This window comes from Mustelus asterias, chromosome 9 (assembly GCF_964213995.1).
Source record: "Mustelus asterias chromosome 9, sMusAst1.hap1.1, whole genome shotgun sequence".
NCBI classification, from domain to species: domain Eukaryota; kingdom Metazoa; phylum Chordata; class Chondrichthyes; order Carcharhiniformes; family Triakidae; genus Mustelus; species Mustelus asterias.
In genome coordinates, this window is record NC_135809.1 from 50,597,682 (window position 1) to 50,615,743 (window position 18,062).

The 18,062-nt window shown below is 47.7% G+C and overlaps 1 protein-coding gene across 1 annotated transcript in view; it reads right to left on the minus strand.

The window, feature by feature from the left end:
* Positions 1-1,622: 1,622 nt before the first annotated feature.
* The window catches only part of LOC144499224 (metabotropic glutamate receptor 8-like), a 472,228-nt gene continuing 455,788 nt past the window's right edge, over positions 1,623-18,062 (minus strand). The window contains exon 11 of the mRNA XM_078221343.1: positions 1,623-1,770. Within this exon, the coding sequence (XP_078077469.1) occupies positions 1,623-1,770 (148 nt within the window). The remainder of the gene's footprint in view (positions 1,771-18,062) is intronic.

The window sequence follows — 18,062 nt, forward strand, 5'->3', positions numbered from 1 at the left end:
TATTGTGAATGGACTTGATGGTCTCAATTGAAATAATTTTAACTCTGATTAAAATGAAGCTCTTGGGAAAATGTTCAGAGCAATTTCTTGATTAAGGAATTTCTCAAATCCTCTCCTTTCGGTGTCATCAGTTCTGCAGCTTAAACTGTACTGCACATTTTACCTGCAAAAATGCAGCTCTATTGTTCCATGTGTTAAAGAAAGTTTATGCTGCTTAAAATGCGTGTGGTAGACCCTTTGAGTATTTTTTAATTATTACACTTGGATTTATGGCTTCCTCTTGTGGTGTCCGGTTAATTAAATAAGTTCACTTTCTTCATTTCAGAAATTGCCTTCCCTCGAGCGTTATATGATATGTGAGAGTTTATAAGGGGTGGGTGTGATGACTTCAGCCAGGCGAATGAGGTTGGCTTGCGAAAGTATGAAACACCTGATGAGTTTTAATTGATGGTTAAATCGGGGAGCCTCATGTGCCCTATTTAAAGCAGGTGTGTCAGTCTCCCAGCCTGCATTCAGTAGGGAGCAACTGGAGAGCTGGCTGTGTACAGATGTATGGTGTAAATAAAGTAACTTGGTGACGGGACTTACGCCTCCATGGAGTTATTACAGTGGGATTTTCCACACCCTGCTCCCCATCAAGATCATCCAGTTCTGCTAAAAATCAATGAACTTTTGTCTGGCCTGCACATTCTGTGCGACGGTACCCACCGTAGAATCCCGGGCAAGGTGAAGTCAGCAGGCGGAATCATCGACAAAGTCTGATTTTGGGCTGGAGAAAGCGGCGTTTAACCCGCCGATGGAAATGGTTGCTTTTTCTACCATATTGTGTGGCACTTAGTAAAACTAACAGGGAAGGGTTCCACTTTGTATCATTGGCAGGTGCCCCCCCCCCCCCCCCATCACCTCAGTGCTACAATGATCTAGGTGCCATGCTTAAAGACAGTCCCTGCACACTGTTAATAGACTTCAGAAAACACTGGGAAGTCACGACTTGCCAAACTTAGGTAGCATACAGCACTGAATTTCACCAGTGCCTCCCTCAAACACCTGCTGGATACAGTGGAGGCCTAAATAATGTTCTATTCCCATGCCCTGGGAGTCCAAGGTCACCAATCCAGCTTGAGAAGCAGTGGCAGTGCAAGCACCCTGCTGGTGAGGACAGCCTTTCAGTGCCACAAAAAGATGAATGGTCTGCTCTGTTCTGCCAAGGTAAGTCACTCTCTCATCATTCTCAACTCACACACCCATCACTAAGCCACAGGGATCTCACTCACTGCCAACTCAAGGGACACCACCACTAACATTCCTTCACACATCTTCATCTGCCCTATGCATCTTGCCCACATCACCTCCCTGGTCCCACTCACCATCCAATCATGCCAGGCATCCTTATCATCTGCCTTGGCACATGTCCTACTTACACTCCCTCCATCTGTCTTCATGCAAGACAAACTGGGAGAGATCCCAGATGGGTGGAGGGGTGCCAGAACCTCATGGACAAAGCCATCCAGCTGGCTGGGGAGGACATTGTCTGCTCCAATGCTAATGGTAACATCACGTGTGACAAACCAACTGAAGATCCAGCACTGCAACATCCATCAGACAACCATGTTTTTTGTTTCTCAGCCGCTACTGAGCTCTCCTTTCTTTCGCAGGCACATCTGAGAAGCAGCCAAGGGGGTCCGTGAGCCAGGACCTCGACTCGCCTTGCCTATAAGAGGGAAGGCAGACAGCAAGCCACCAGGCTCCATGTTCCTGACAGTCTCCTCACTACAGAATCAAAGAGAGAGATTAGGCACTCAGCATGTGTCTGCCATGAACCACTCTTTGTCCATTCAGCATCTGCAGCTGCCTATCAAAGCCCATTGACTCATGTCCAGTCCACAACATTGATGCCAGGTCCTTAGTTCACATGTTGGTCAGGCAAGACCCCACAGCATTCCAACCCCATACCACATGTCCGAATGGGGACTGGCTTGGCAATTCTACTGCCTCCTGAGCTCTCATCTCAGGTTAAGACATTGTCCTCACATTCACCTCAAGGCTTTGTGCTCAGTTTGGCCCATCAGGGTCACTTTACAATAGGCACTTCTGTATTGAGCAAAGAATTAGGAGCGCTATCCTCAGGCAGTGTGCCATGGCTACTTTTCTAAGGGGATTTTGTCATTTGTCCAGTCGGGCAATGACACTGCCATACCATAGCAGTCATTAAATTTGGAAGTCTGTGCACCAAGGGTTAAATGCTGAGCACCAATTGTTGGCACTCTCACACCTCAGTGCTGTTTAAATGGGCATAATTGTATAATTAGTCTGACTCCAAGAATGTCAATTGAACTCAAGCAAAATAGGCTCAGCTGCAATGGAGTACTGATCATTAATGTGTTTTATTGTTAGCCTTGCCCTTGTCTACATCCAGCCTGCGTAAGCACCCCCCACCCCCCCCCATGATTGTGTGGAATCTTTAGGCCGTACTGACACCCTGTGCCTGTCACCACCACAACCACACCAGCTGCACTGAAGTCCATGTGCCAGGCTTCCCTTCCCTTGTGTCTATCCAGCCCTTCAAAGAAAGCTGTGCCCCGGCACCAGAAGGCAGCCTCGAAGAAGCTGATGTGCAGAGTTGCCCGTGGCCCACTCCTTCCCCTGAACAGGCAGCGTATCAGCTTGACTGCGCTCACCTCCAAGGTCCCCTCGGAGCGCTGCTCGCCAGGTACACGCCTTTTGAAACAAGTTGTACACCGCATCGTTCTGATATTGCAGCGTCTTGGAGGTTCAGTTTGATGTGAGGTATGTTCCTGGCAAAAGAGCCCAATATTGATATGCTAATGTTTATAATGACATTCCCCATGTTGAGTGGGTTGACACATCTAAGACCTCACAATATTTTCCACTTGTGCTAAACCTGCTCAGCATGATCAGGAGTGGAAAATCCCAGTCAATGTATCTGCTGCATTATTGTTCAAAACAAAAGATCTAAGTACAAATGAGTGAATGTTTTTACTCTATTAGAACTGTATGGGTATATAGTTTGTGAAAAACAGGATTATTTTGAACTGTTTGCACAAAACAAGTGAGTGAAGTGACTGATGGTTTCTGAAGTGCATCGCCTCCAATTTTCATTCCAAACAACACCTATTTATTCTAAATCTTTGTTTCCCCTTTGCCAACCGATATTCTAACTATCTTACTATGCTTCTTCATATTCTATAAACCAGATTATTTTCTCACAAACTTCTTGTGAGAAGATCCATATACACTACAACAATTGCATCCCTTTATTCATCCAATTCTTCAAAAGTGTAGCATAGCCATAATACTTCCAATGTTACTGTTCTTAATTAACGCTGTGGTGATTGGCCCTTTAAGGGCAACACAGTAGAAGAGGGTCACCTGGCTTGAGGGACCAATTGGGACATGAAGGGTAATCACCCCAGAGGGTGGAGTCCTCTCATAGGCAGAAGACATGTAGAAGACATGTAGGGACTGGGGCAGTGGGCTGCTCAAGGGCAGCCGGTGGGTTGCTGGCCTCTGTGCAGTTTTCTTCATTAATAAATACCTTTAGTGTTTCAAAAGGAACCTACGAACATGCATCATTACAATCGCATAGATTTCTAACTGCGCAACCTGTTCCTTGAGTTGTAGATGATAAAATTTTGCTTGCAACTAATGTTAGATTTACTGGTATATAATTACATCCATATATCCTTCTCGAAAAGAGATGTTCTACTGGCTATTCTCCGCAAGTTAAGGAGGATTGAAAATTCGAGGCCAGAAGCTCTGCCATCTTCTCCCTGACCCCTTTCAACAGTCTGGACTAGTGGATTATCCAGCTTGAGTTCTGCTAATCTTTTCAGAACCAATTCCTTTGCCACACATATCTCCAACATTCACATTCTCCCACACTGCATCTACTTTCTCACTTTGAAGATCATTTGTAAATGCCAATAAAAAAAATGTTAACTTAATAACCTTGTTATACCTTCAACTTCCACAATTAGACCCACACCATCACTCCTGAACAGCCCTATATTTAATTTAAGTAGGCTTTTACTTTCTATAAGCTCATAAAAAGTTTTTAACTAATTCCTTTTATATGATTGGCTAGCCTTTCTCATATTCCCTTTTAACGCTTCTAATCTTCCTTTTCACATCCCCATTGCAATTTCCATATTCCTCATGATTATTCCTACTATTGTTATCCCAAATTTACCAGATGCTTCTTCTTAAGTTTTATCTTCTCGAACTCAATTCTTTGTTACATCCTTTTCATCTTAAATCTTTATTTTATATTCTACTCACGCACATTTGACCTGTTTACTAACCATTTAGTTCAGTTTATTTTTGCCAGCTTTCCCCTTATCCCACCGAGCTTGCCTTTGTTTCCAGTTCTGCATCCTTCACTCTACATAAACATGTCTTTATACCTATATTAAATATAACTATACTGTTGCTCCTATTTTGAAATGATTCTCCTGTCACACGATGGCAGTGGTTAGCATTGCTGCCTCACAACACCAGGGACCCAGGTTTGATTTCTGGCTTGGGTCACTGTCTGCGTGGAGTCTACATGTTGTCCCCATGTCTGCATGGGTTTCCCCCTCGTGCTCTGATTTCCTCTCTCAATCCGAAAGACATGCTGGTTAGCCATTGGCCAAGCTAAATTCTCCCTCAGTGAGGTGGAGAGGCTCAGAACATTCTAGAGCTTAGGAGCTGAAAGTATGGCCAAAAATGGTGAAGTGAGTAAAATCGGGGATAAGCAAAACACCAGAACTGGAGAAATGTAGAGATCCCAGAGGGTTGCAGCAGCTGGAGAAGATTCCAAAGATAGGGGAGGCTGTGGCGATTCAAAGATTTTTAAAAAGGGGATGACACTTTTAAATCAGGTTTTGTTGGTCTGGGAGCTTTCGTTAACCAATGAGCACAGACACCTTGGCTGAATTGGCTGACCTGAATTAGGATATGGTAAACAGAACTTGAAAGTGCTCCAGTTTACAGAGGTACAAGGTAGGAGACCAACCAGGAGAGCATTTGAATAGTCGAGTCTGGAGCTACATTTCAGCACAAGGTGAGCTGAGACAGGGATGGAGATAAATATTACGTGGAGGATAAATAAGCTGTCTTGGTGATGGAGAGGATATGGGTTCAGAAGCTCATTAAACAAAATAGAATTCGTATCATAACATTCCAAAGCATTTCACAGTTAATTAGGTTCTTTTGAAGTTGACTTGGATACAGGGATAGAAAGTATGATAGCCATATTTGCAGGTGACCCTAAAATAGGTGAGATAGTAAGTTGCAATGAGGAAATAGGAAATTTACAAAAGGGTGCAGGTAGTTTAGGTGAATGGGCCAAAATGGGGCAGGTGGAGTTAAATGTGGATAAGTGTGAGGATATCCATTTTGGTCTAAAAAATGGAAAGGCAATTTATTATCTAAATGGAGAGAGATTTCGGGATGCTTTGGTGCGGAAAGATCTGGGTGTTCTCGTGCATGAGTCGCAGAAAACTGGTATTCAGGTACAGCAGGTAATAAAGAAAGCAAATGGAATTTTGGCATATATTCCTAAAGGAATAGAGTATAAAAGTAAGGAAGTGTTGCTGCAACTAGTCGAGGCATTGGTGAGACTGCATCTGGAGAACTGTGTCCAGTTTCGGTCCCATTATTTGAGGAAGGATGGTGTGGCATTAGAGGAAGTACAAAGGAGGATCACTAGATTGATTCCAGAGATGAGGAGTTTGTTTTATGAAGAGAAATTGAGCAATTTAGGTCTATACTCTCTAGAGTTTAGAAGAATGAGAGGAGAGGGATAAAGGGTGATAAAAGGTATTGACAAAACAGATGTAGATCAGGTGCTTCCTCTGGTGGGACAATCTAGAACTAGAGGTCATAGTTTTAGGATAAGGGGTAGCAGATTTAAAACACAGATGAGGAGAAACTATTTATCTCAAAGGATCATGAATCTATTGAATTCACTACCCCAGACTGAGGTGGATGCCAGGACATCGAGTAAATTTAAGGAGATAATAATGAGTTGAAGGGTTATGGAGAATGGGCAGGAAAATGGAGTTGAGGCCAAGACACGATCAGCCATGATAGTATTGACTGGCAGAGCCGGCTGGAGGGGCTGAATTGCCTCCTCCTACTCCTGGTTCTTATGTTCTTATGAAGTGTAGTCACTGCTAGAATGCAAGTGATCTGACAGACAATCTGCACATAGCATTTCTCTCACTATCTCAGCCAAGTGTCATTGTCTATGCTTAGCTTAGAGCCAAAGAATCTACTGAATAACAGAACACCTGCTCCCCAGAGGAAACGTTGTTTGATCGACTGCTCAGGCTCTCTGATCTCTGTCATCAATTTCATATTGTTTGTTAACATAAATCTAGCGATTTCTAATGTTTGAAACTTCAAAGAGGTCTGGATCATTACTCTTTTATTAGCTTGCCATCCAAACTTTATATTCATAGAAGAAATTTATAAATGGATTACATTTTTTAAGCTTTTTTTTGTACATCCCATTTTACACTTTGATGTTCATTGGTTCTAGAAAGCGCACAGTGTGTCAATGGGTATGTAAGTACCAAAGCCTGGGGTAGAGGGCACAAGGGGTCTGAGGTGCCAGGGGAACAGCAGGGCCTGGCTAGGGGGCATGAGGAGCCTGAGGGGGTGGATTGATGGCCAAAATCCTGGAATAGAGAACATGAAGTGTCTGAGGGGGATGAATACAGGGCAGGGACAATAAACATAGAAACATAGAAAATAGGAGCAGGAGTAGGCCATTCGGCCCTTCGAGCCTGCACCACCTTCCAATATGATCATGGCTGATCATGCACTTTTAGTATCCCACTCCCACTTTCTCTCCATTTGATCCCTTTAGCTGCATGGGCCACGTCCAGCTCCCTCTTGAACATATTTAATGAATTGGCCCCAACAGCTTTCTGTGTGAGAGAATTCCACAGGTTCACAACTCTGAGTGAAGAAGTTCTTCCTCATCTCAGTCCTGAATGGCTTACCCCTTATTCTTAGACTGTGACCCCTAGTTCTGCACTTCTCCAACCTCGGGAACATTCTTCCTATATCTAGCCTGTCCAGTCCCATCAGGATTTTATATGTTTCTATGAGATCCCCTCTCATTCTTCTAAATTACAGTGAGTACAAGCCCAGTCAATCCAGTCTCTCTTCAAATTTCAGTCCTGCCATTCCAGTATTCAGTCTGGTGAACCCTCGCTGGACTCCCTCAATAGAAAGAATGTGCTTTCTCAGACTAGGAGATCAAAACTGCACACAATATTCAAGGCGTGGCCTCACCAAGGTGCTGTATAATTGCAGCAAGACATCTTTACTCCTGTACTCAAATCCTCTTGCTATGAAGGCCAGCGTGCCATTAGCTTTCCTCATCACCTGCTGTACCTGTATGCCAACCTTCAGCGACTGTTCCACTATGGCATCCAGGTCAGGTTGCACTTCCCATTTTCCTAAACTGCCACCATTCAGATAATAACTTTCCTTCCTGTTTTTGCCACCAAAGTGGATAGCCTCACATTTATCCACATTATATTGCATTTGCCAAGTATTTGCCCACTCGGCCAGCCTGTCCAAGTCACCCTACAGCCTCTTAGTATCCTCCTCCTAGCACAACTGCACCCCCCAGCTTAGTGTTGTCTGCAAATTTGGAGGTCTTGCATTCAATTCCTTCATCCAACTCATTAATGTATTGATGCGCGATATAACTCACGAGGTTAGAGGTACTCGGGGCAATAAAGGCTTTTATTGACTACAACAATAGAGCTACCATATATAATACACGATCCCAGACTAAAGGGTCCCAGACACAGCAGTGACCTTTATACCTCTCCCAGGAGGCGGAGCCCGACTGGGATGTACCGTAATAACTATATTACAGGTAGAACAGCCCAACCCTAACCCCAACAGTAACATGTAGAACAACCCAACCCTAACCCCAACAGTAACATATATACAGACTCATAGTACTGGCCAGACCCTGGCTCAGCACTACCCGGTGGGAACCAACAATGGTTCACCACATTCACCCCTCCTTTGAAAACAAAGGCCGGCGGGGTACAAAACACAGAACAATTGTTCATCAGTCTATAAGTTCAGATGGTCTGGGGGACCGCACCGTCGTTGTGACCTCCTCAACACCGGCGATGACACCGGTGTAGGCACTCGCGGTGGCGTTCTCCCCAAGGCGGTGTCCAACGGCTCCTCCAATGTCTCATGGGCCGGTAGACCCCGAGGTGGTGACAATCCGCTGAACTCGGGCACGCCTTGAAGTGGCGACCATCTCCTGGACTCAGGCAAGCTGTACACGGGAGTAAAAGGGTTAAGTGATGGTCCCGATGCTGCCCGCGCTGTGTCAGGAGGGGAAACAATAGTTGGGGGGTCTCTAACAGGAGGTATGGGAGCGACAGGGGTTTCCAAGCCCCCTGCTGGCGCCAGGTCTCGAATTGAGACCGTGTCCTCTTGCCCGTCGGGGTATGCCACATAGGCATACTGAGGGTTGGCGTGGAGGAGATGGACCTGTTCAACCAAAGGGTCGGACTTGCGGGTCCTAACATGTCGCCGCAGGAGGACAGGTCCTGAGTACGTCAACCAAGACGGTAATGAGGTCCCAGAGGAAGACTTCCGAGGGAATGAAAACAGTCTCTCATGGGGAGTAGCGTTGGTTGCCGTACACAGGAGTGAGCGTATGGAGTGGAGCGCATCAGGGAGCACCTCTTGCCAACGGGAGACTGGAAGGCCTTTAGACTTCAACGCCAGTAAGACAGCCTTCCAGACTGTAGCATTCTCACGTTCAACCTGCCCGTTACCCCTAGGGTTGTAGCTTGTGGTTCTACTAGAGGCAATTCCGTATGAGAGCAGGAATTGCCTCAAGTCATTGCTCATGAACGACGAGCCCCTATCGCTATGGATGTAACAGGGGTACCCGAACAGGGTGAAAAGATCACGAAATGCCTTGATAACCGTGGCAGCGGTCAGATCGGAACAAGGAATGACAAAGGGGAATCGTGAGTACTCATCAACCACATTGAGGAAGTACACGTTCCGATCTGTCGAGGGAAGGGGGCCCTTAAAATCTACACTCAGTCTTTCGAATGGACGAGTGGTTTTAACGAGTTGTGCCCTGTCAGGTCGGTAGAAGTGCGGTTTGCATTCCGCGCATACCCGGCAGCTTCGGGTTATAGACCTGACATCCTCCACCGAGTAGGGTAGATTCCGGGCTTTTATGAAGTGGAAGAGCCGAGTGACCCCCGGATGGCAAAGGTCATTGTGGAGAGCCTGCAATCGATTCTCCTGCATACTAGCGCATGTTCCACGCAACAGGGCATCCGAGGGCTCGTTGAGTTTCCCTGGACGATACATGATGTCGTAATTATAGGTGGAGAGTTCAATTCTCCACCTCAAGATCTTATCGTTCTTCATCTTGCCCTGTAACGTGTTATTGAACATGAACGCCACGGACCGCTGGTCCGTGAGCAGGGCGAACCGTTTTCCCGCCAAGTAATGGCGCCAATGCCGGACGGCCTCCACAATGGCCTGGGCCTCCTTTTCCACCGCTAAGTGTCGAATTTCGGGGCCTTGGAGGGTGCGAGAGAAAAAGGCGACGGGCCTGCCCGCCTGGCGGCCAGGGCGAAATCCGATGCATCACTCTCCACCTGGAAGGGGATGGACTCATCGATAGCGTGCATCGTGGCTTTCGCGATGTCGGCTTTTAGTTTTTCAAAGGCCAAACGAGCCTCTGGTGCTAGGGGAAAAGAGGTAGACTTGATGAGCGGACGGGCTTTGTCCGCGTAATTGGGAACCCACTGTGCGTAGTAAGAGAAGAAGCCTAAGCATCTTCTCAGTGCTTTTACGCTAGTGGGCAGGGGAAGTTCGAGGCGGGGACGCATACGGTCTGGATCAGGGCCAATGACCCCGTTTTCCACCACGTATCCGAGGATAGCTAGGCAGCGCATGCGAAATACACACTTCTCCCTGTTGTAGGTCAGATTCAGGCGAGATGCAGTGCGTAGGAATCTAAGAAGGTTGGCATCGTGGTCCTGCTGGTCATGGCCGCAGATGGTGACGTTATCCAGGTACGGGAAGGTAGCCCGCAGTCCGTTATGGTCCACCATTCGGTCCATAGCACGCTGGAAGACTGAGACCCCATTCGTGATACCAAAAGGAACCCTTAGAAAATGGTACAAGCGACCATCCGCCTCAAAAGCCATGTATTGTCGGTCCTCTGGGCGAATGGGGAGCTGGTGGTAAGCAGACTTTAGGTCGATGGTGGAGAACACCCGGTACTGCGCAATCTGGTTGACCATGTCAGATATGCGCGGGAGGGGATACGCATCCAGCTGCGTGTATCTGTTAATGGTCTGACTATAGTCTATGACCATCCGGGGTTTGTTCCCACTCTTGACCACCACGACCTGCGCTCTCCAAGGACTAGCGCTAGGTTATATGATCCCTTCCTTGAGGAGCCGCTGAACCTCAGATCGAATGAAGATCCGATCCTCAGCGCTGTAACGCCTGCTCTTAGTCGCGATGGGCTTGCAGCCTGGCACGAGATTCTGGAATAAAGAGGGTGTGGTAATTTTAAGCGTCGAGAGGCTACAGATGGAGCGCGTTGGGCAATTTAGAGGCTGCGAGTCTCCCACTGAAAGCGGAGGGAGTGGCCCACCGTACTGTAGGGTTACACTCTTCAAGTGGACCATGAAATTTAGTCCTAGGAGTATTGGCGCGAAAAGGTGCGGTAACACCAGGAGCTTGAAGCTCTCGTAAACCGTGCCATGCACCGTCAGATTTACCACGCAACTCCCTAGCATGGTGACAGATTGGGACCTTGACGCCATCGAAATTGTCTGCTTGACAGGCTGAATCCGGAGGCCACACTGCTTCACGGCATCTGGGTGAATGAAGCTCTCCGTGCTCCCGCTGTCAAACAGACAATAAATCGTGCGTTTGTTTACCTGTATGTCCATCATGGACTTGTCGAGTCTGTGAGGCTTTGCCTGGTCCAGGATGATCGACACCACCGTTGGTTCGTGTGCGCCACTGCAGGCAGCTGAGATGGATGATGACGACCCCTGCTGGTCATTCGCGGTCGGTGCCGACCAAAATGGCTGCCCCCATAGGTCGCACGTGGGCGATGGCGCCAAAACCAGCAGTTCCTGGTGGTCGCGCGTCTCTTGCGGCTCCGTCGTCTGGAATGGCGACGTCCTGGCCTCGCACATGGAAGAAGCCCTTGACGATGCCGACGACGAGGAAACCGGCTCCGGGGAGTCACACGCCGCACTGCTGTTCCTGGATGGAAGTTTGGATCGGCATACCTTCGAATAATGCCCCTTCTTGCCGCAGGCGGAGCACAACACCGCTTTAGCGGGACATCGCTGCCGAGGGTGCTTCACTCCCCCACAGAAGTAACACCGCGGGCCGCCTGGAGCTGCTGCCATCGTCAGGCCCGAGGGTGGGAACGCAATCACGCAGTTTTTCGGTCCCGCTGAATGAAGTGGGGTCTGTGACTGCCCCTGCCACGCTGTCTCCACGTGGTCGTCGGGGTACATCGCCAGACTTTTGGAGGCCGTTTCTAGCGCATCCAAAGAACAACAAAGAACAAAGAACAGTACAGCACAGGAAACAGGCCCTTCGGCCCTCCAAGCCTGTGCCGCTCCTTGGTCCAACTAGACCAATCGTTTGTATCCCTCCATTCCCAGGCTGCTCATGTGACTATCCAGGTAAGTCTTAAACGATGTCAGCGTGCCTGCCTCCACCACCCTACTTGGCAGCGCATTCCAGGACCCCACCACCCTCTGTGTAAAAAACGTCCCTCTGATATCTGAGTTATACTTCGCCCCTCTCAGCTTGAGCCCGTGACCCCTCGTGATCGTCACCTCCGACCTGGGAAAAAGCTTCCCACCGTTCACCCTATCTATACCCTTCATAATCTTGTACACCTCTATTAGATCTCCCCTCATTCTCCGTCTTTCCAAGGAGAACAACCCCAGTCTACCCAATCTCTCCTCATAGCTAAGACCCTCCATACCAGGCAACATCCTGGTAAACCTTCTCTGCACTCTCTCTAACGCCTCCACGTCCTTCTGGTAGTGCGGCGACCAGAATTGGACGCAGTACTCCAAATGTGGCCTAACCAGCGTTCTATACAGCTGCATCATCAGACTCCAGCTTTTATACTCTATACCCCGTCCTATAAAGGCAAGCATACCATATGCCTTCTTCACCACCTTCTCCACCTGTGTTGCCACCTTCAAGGATTTGTGGACTTGCACACCTAGGTCCCTCTGTGTTTCTATACTCCTGATGACTCTGCCATTTATTGTATAACTCCTCCCTACATTATTTCTTCCAAAATGCATCACTTCGCATTTATCCGGATTAAATTCCATCTGCCACCTCTCCGCCCAATTTTCCAGCCTATCTATATCCTGCTGTATTGCCCGACAATGCTCTTCGCTATCTGCAAGTCCAGCCATCTTCGTGTCATCCGCAAACTTGCTGATTACACCAGTTACACCTTCTTCCAAATCATTTATATATATCACAAATAGCAGAGGTCCCAGTACAGAGCCCTGCGGAACACCACTGGTCACAGACCTCCAGCCGGAAAAAGACCCTTCGACCACTACCCTCTGTCTCCCATGGCCAAGCCAGTTCTCCACCCATCTAGCCACTTCTCCTTGTATCCCATGAGCCTTAACCTTCTTAACCAACCTGCCATGTGGGACTTTGTCAAATGCCTTACTGAAATCCATATAGACGACATCCACGGCCCTTCCTTCATCAACCGTTTTTGTCACGTCCTCAAAAAACTCCACCAAATTTGTAAGGCACGACCTCCCTCTTACAAAACCATGCTGTCTGTCACTAATGAGATTCTTCCGTTCTAAATGCACATACATCCTGTCTCTAAGAATCCTCTCCAACAACTTCCCTACCACGGACGTCAAGCTCACCGGCCTATAATTTCCTGGGTTATCCCTGCTACCCTTCTTAAACAACGGGACCACATTCGCTATCCTCCAATCCTCAGGGACCTCACCCGTGTCCAAAGAAGTGACAAAGATTTCCGTCAGAGGCCCAGCAATTTCATCTCTCGTCTCCCTGAGCAGTCGAGGATAGATGCCATCAGGCCCTGGGGCTTTGTCAGTTTTAATGTTCCCTAAAAAACCTAACACTTCCTCTCTTGTAGTGGAGATTTTCTCTAACGGGTCAACACCTCCCTCCGAGACACTCCCGGTTAACACGCCCTTCCTTCGTGAATACCGATGCAAAGTATTCATTTAGGATCTCCCCTATTCCCTTGGGTTCTAAGCATAATTCCCCTCCTTTGTCCCTGAGAGGTCCGATTTTCTCCCTGACAACTCTTTTGTTCCTAACGTATGAATAGAATGCCTTAGGATTCTCCTTAATCCTGCCTGCCAAGAACATCTCATGACCTCTTTTTGCCCTTCTAACTCCCCGTTTGAGTTCTATATGGACTTAGTGAGCTCTATGGACTTAGTGAGATCGAGATTACCTTGCTCCAACAGCCGAAGGCGGATGTAAGACGAGCCGATTCCCGCCACAAACGCATCTCGAGCGAGGTCGTTCATGTTCTGGTCTGCCGACACTGCTTTGCAGTTACAGCCCCTGGCTAGCTGTAGGAGCTCGTACGCGTACTGTTCCGTCGTTTCGCCGGGCTGCCGCCGTCGAGTGGCTAAGAGATATCAAGCATGCATCTCGTTCGGTGGTTTAATGTAGCGCTTCTTAAGAAGCTCGAGGGCCCCTTTGTAGTCGGTGGCCCCACGGATCGCTAAATATACAGCGTCGCTTACCCTTGCGTGGAGGACCCGGAGTCTGTCGGCGTCGGTGGAGACCGCTGCGGAGGCTTCGAGGTAATCCTGAAAGCATTTCAATCAGTGGTCGAAGGTGTTCGAGGCGCCCGCCGCACGTGGGTCCAACGTAAGCCGTTCGGGTTTAAGCATTTGCTCCATGTTCTCTGTGTCGTTTTCTTTTTCAAGAGAGTTCAATTGTAGTCAATAAAATTGATGCGCGATATAACTCACGAGGCTCGAGGTACTCGGGGAAATAAAGGCTTTTATTGACTACAACAATAGAGCTACCATATATAATACACGATCCCAGACTAAAGGGTCCCAGACAGAGCAGCGACCTTTATACCTCTCCCAGGAGGCGGAGCCCGACTGGGATGTACCATAATAACTATATTACAGGTAGAACAGCCCAACCCTAACCCCAACAGTAACATATAGAACAGCCCAACCCTAACCCCAAAAGTAACATATATACAGACTCATAGTACTGGCCAGACCCTGGCTCAGCACTACCTGGTGGGAACCAACAATGGTTCACCACATGTATATTGTGAATAGCAGGACTGAACCCTGCGGTACTCCACTAGTCACTGCCTGCCACTCTGAAAAGGACCCGTTTATTCCCACTCCTGTCTGCCAACCAGTTCGCTATCCACGTCAATACATTAACTTTGAATAGGTGGCACGACTGTTTGAACTTAGCTTTTAAAAGTTGCCCTCATTCACACTCAGGTTTATGACTTCTCTAAGAGGCCGTGAAACACAACTGTGAAAATCTGAACCAACTCCATGAAAATTGCAGGGGAGTAAAAGATACCCATCTCCGCAATGGAACTGCTCAGGTCAGGAGTGTCGGATGTGGACTTCTGACAGGAAGCAGCCCATCCCCTTTAAAGGCACTCCTGAAAATAAGTCAGCCCGGGAATGGGGTTGGGAATCCTGGAATCTGGATCTGCCTGCTATTTATCAAGGGCTCCAAATCCAGGCCAACATTTCAAGTTGGTGATCCTACCTCAGAAACTGTTAACTCTGGGTGAAATATTACACACCCCGCCTGTCAGTGGAGGGAATAATAAAATACAGAAAGTGGCCTGCATAGTGTCTACCTTCCTGCCCCAACTTGTGTCTCATTTTAAGGGGGGGCTGTAGTAGTATTAGTCGGCCCACCTGCCCTTGGGATAACTGAGGCTCTTAAGTGGCTAAATAATGGCTCTTTGAATACCTCATCCTGTCCCTGCTACTATATTACCCATGGCGGGGGAGGGGGGGCGGGGGGGGGTGTCCATTCTAGATGGGTAACCTAGCTTTTACTGTGCAGGCTGATGTCGGACAAGAGGGGCTGGAGAAACCTCCTTCCTCCCAAAAGTCATAAACCTCCTCTAACCCTTCTCCCCTGGCCCCTCAAACCCAAACCCCTATACCCCCTTTAGCCAGTCCCCTGCCAATACCCCAGAATTACCTGAAGTCTGGTATTATGACTTCTCTTTGGGACAGCCTGTAGTCCCAGCTGTGGCCACCGCACGAATTTGGTGCTGCTAAGACTACAGAGCTGCTGACCAATAGGATTGACTGGCAGCTTTCTAAGGTGGGAACTTAGAGATGGGGCAGAAATTTCTGCCTTAGGCACGGTGGCGCATGGTTAGCACTGCTGCTTCACAGCTCCAGGGTCCCGGGTTCGATTCCCGGCTTGGGTCACTGGCTGTGCGGAGTTTTCACATTCTCCCTGTGTCTGCGTGGGTTTCCTCCGGTTTCCTCGCTCAGTCCAAAGTTGTGCGGGTTGGGTGGATTGGTTATGTTAAATTGCCCCTCAGTGTCAGGGAGACTAGCTAGGGTAAATGCATGGGGTTATGGGGATAGGGCCTGGGTGGGATTATAGTCGATGCAGACTTGATGGGCTGAATGTCCTCCTTCTGATTCGACCATAACACCGTCAATGTTAAATCCCTGTGGGGCAGCTGGGATGGGGATGCGTTTCCCATCAACTCCTTGGAAGGTTGTGGGGCGGGAAACCCTGCTGACCAAAAAGTCCTGCACTGTTTTGTTCGCCACGGAAGCTGTCTGACCTGCTGAGTATTTCCAGCAGTTTCTGATTCCCAGTATCTGCAGTTATTGTCTGGTTGGTTTTATTTCTGTACTTAGACCGGGATGGACAAGGCTTAGCTCTCAACGTTGAGTCTAGTTTGTACCCACTGCACAATTATGGCAACTTCGCAACATTCAGTTTATTTCAACGGTGATTCAAGACGATTCCATTTTCACAAAGCTAATGGCAGAGTGAACAACTCCTGCGGGAACTTTTGGATGTTTCTTCCTGTAGGTGCTGTGCCATTTGCACATTAGTAATGATGGACACTATTAACCTCAGTGTTATTTTCACAGGTGAAACTGGGCCCTTTATTTCATTCTGCTGCATTGAAGTGGCCTGCCTTGAGCAAATTATTCACCACAACACACGTGAAAGACCAGTGCAATCTATCTGACAAATCCTAAAGTAGTTGGTCAGACTGCTGTTGCTGCAGAGACAGCTATCGCTCAGGATACAAACAGACAGGGAGGCACGGTGGCACAGTGGTTAGCATTGCTGCCTCACCCCACCAGCAACACGGGTTCGATTCCGGCCTTGGGTGACTGTCTGCCTCTCTCCATATCTGCATAGGTTTCCTCCGGGTGCTCCGGTTTCTTTCCACAGTCCAAAGATGTGCAGGTTAGGTTGATTGGCCAAGGCGAAATTGCCCCTTAGTGTCCCAAGATGTGTATGTTAGATGGATTAACCATGGTAAATGTGTGGGGTTACGGGGATAGGACGGAGGAGAGGGCCTGGTTAAGATACTCTGTCAGAGAGTTGGTGTAGATTTGATGGACTGAATGGCCTCCTTCTGCAATGCAGGGATTCCATGATTCTATGATATAGCAGATAAGCTTTAATCAATTGATTTAGCAAATGCACTTAGAAATTTGAACTTAACAACCAGCAGCTATAAGAGGAGTTAATAGGGGACTTAGAATGTTTTCCAGGGACATATTATACATTGATGTGAAGGTGATTGATGCTGACTGCCATAATTCAGACTCAAGGCAGAGTAATTGTTGGCATCAATCAGTCAGCAAAAGTCAATCCTCAAGTCCCAGCTGCATATATCATGACTTTTCTCACTATAACAACATTGCAACACCCCCTCATCAGCAACGACATAAGCATTTTGTTTTCTATTGCACTCTTTCTGAACACACTGGATCCTCCAGACAAGTACCCTTTAAATACCCGCACTAAATAGCCACAGCTACTGCAAGAGGAGAACCTTACACTCAATTATTGTACAAGATTGAAAGTTGTCAGGGATGTATGACATCCAGCAGTCGCAGCTACAAATCCAATCCAACAAAAACAGCAACTTGCCAAATATATTGATGTGAAAAACATGTTCCAAGGCACTTCACAGATAGTAAACCAAAGATATGAATGGATTGTTTAAAAGCTTATCCAGAGAGGTGTGTTTTAAGGAGTGTTCAAAGGAGAGGAGAGGGATGGCGTAGAGAGGAAATTCCAGAGTTTATGCCAGATCGCTGAAGACACAGAAGCCAATGGTAAGGTCCAGAGAGTGAGGAATGCACAAGTAGCTCGAGTTGGAGGAATTCAAGTTTAACAGTGGTTTGTTGGGGTCAAGACAACAGAGTGAGTGAAATTACAAATGCATTGCAAAACAATGTTGAAAATGTTATATTGGAGGCTTGGGGACCAGAAACATATTAATAAAGAACAAAGAAAAAAGAAAATTACAGCACAGGAACAGGCCCTTCGGCCCTCCAAGCCTGCACCGACCATGCTGCCCGCCTTAACTAAAACCCCCGACCCTTCCAGGGACCATATCCCTCTACTCCCATCCTATTCATGTATTTGCCAAGACGCCCCTTAAAAGCCACTACCGTATCCACTTCCACTGCCTCTCCCGGCAGTGAGTTCCAGGCACCCACCACCCTCTATGTAAAAAAATCTGTGTAAATAATGTGTAAGTAATGGATACATGGATGCTGGGTAAACCACTCTCGGTGCAAAGAGGATGCAGCCAGCAGAGTTTTGGGTTAACTAAAGTTTATGGAGGGTGAAAAATTGGAGAAGAACTGGTTCTGGAAAGTGACAAGGGCACGGATGAGAGTTTTGGTGGCAGATGGGCTAAAGCAGGGATGGAAGAAGTCACTTTAAGATAGTCTTTGTGATGGAGAAGC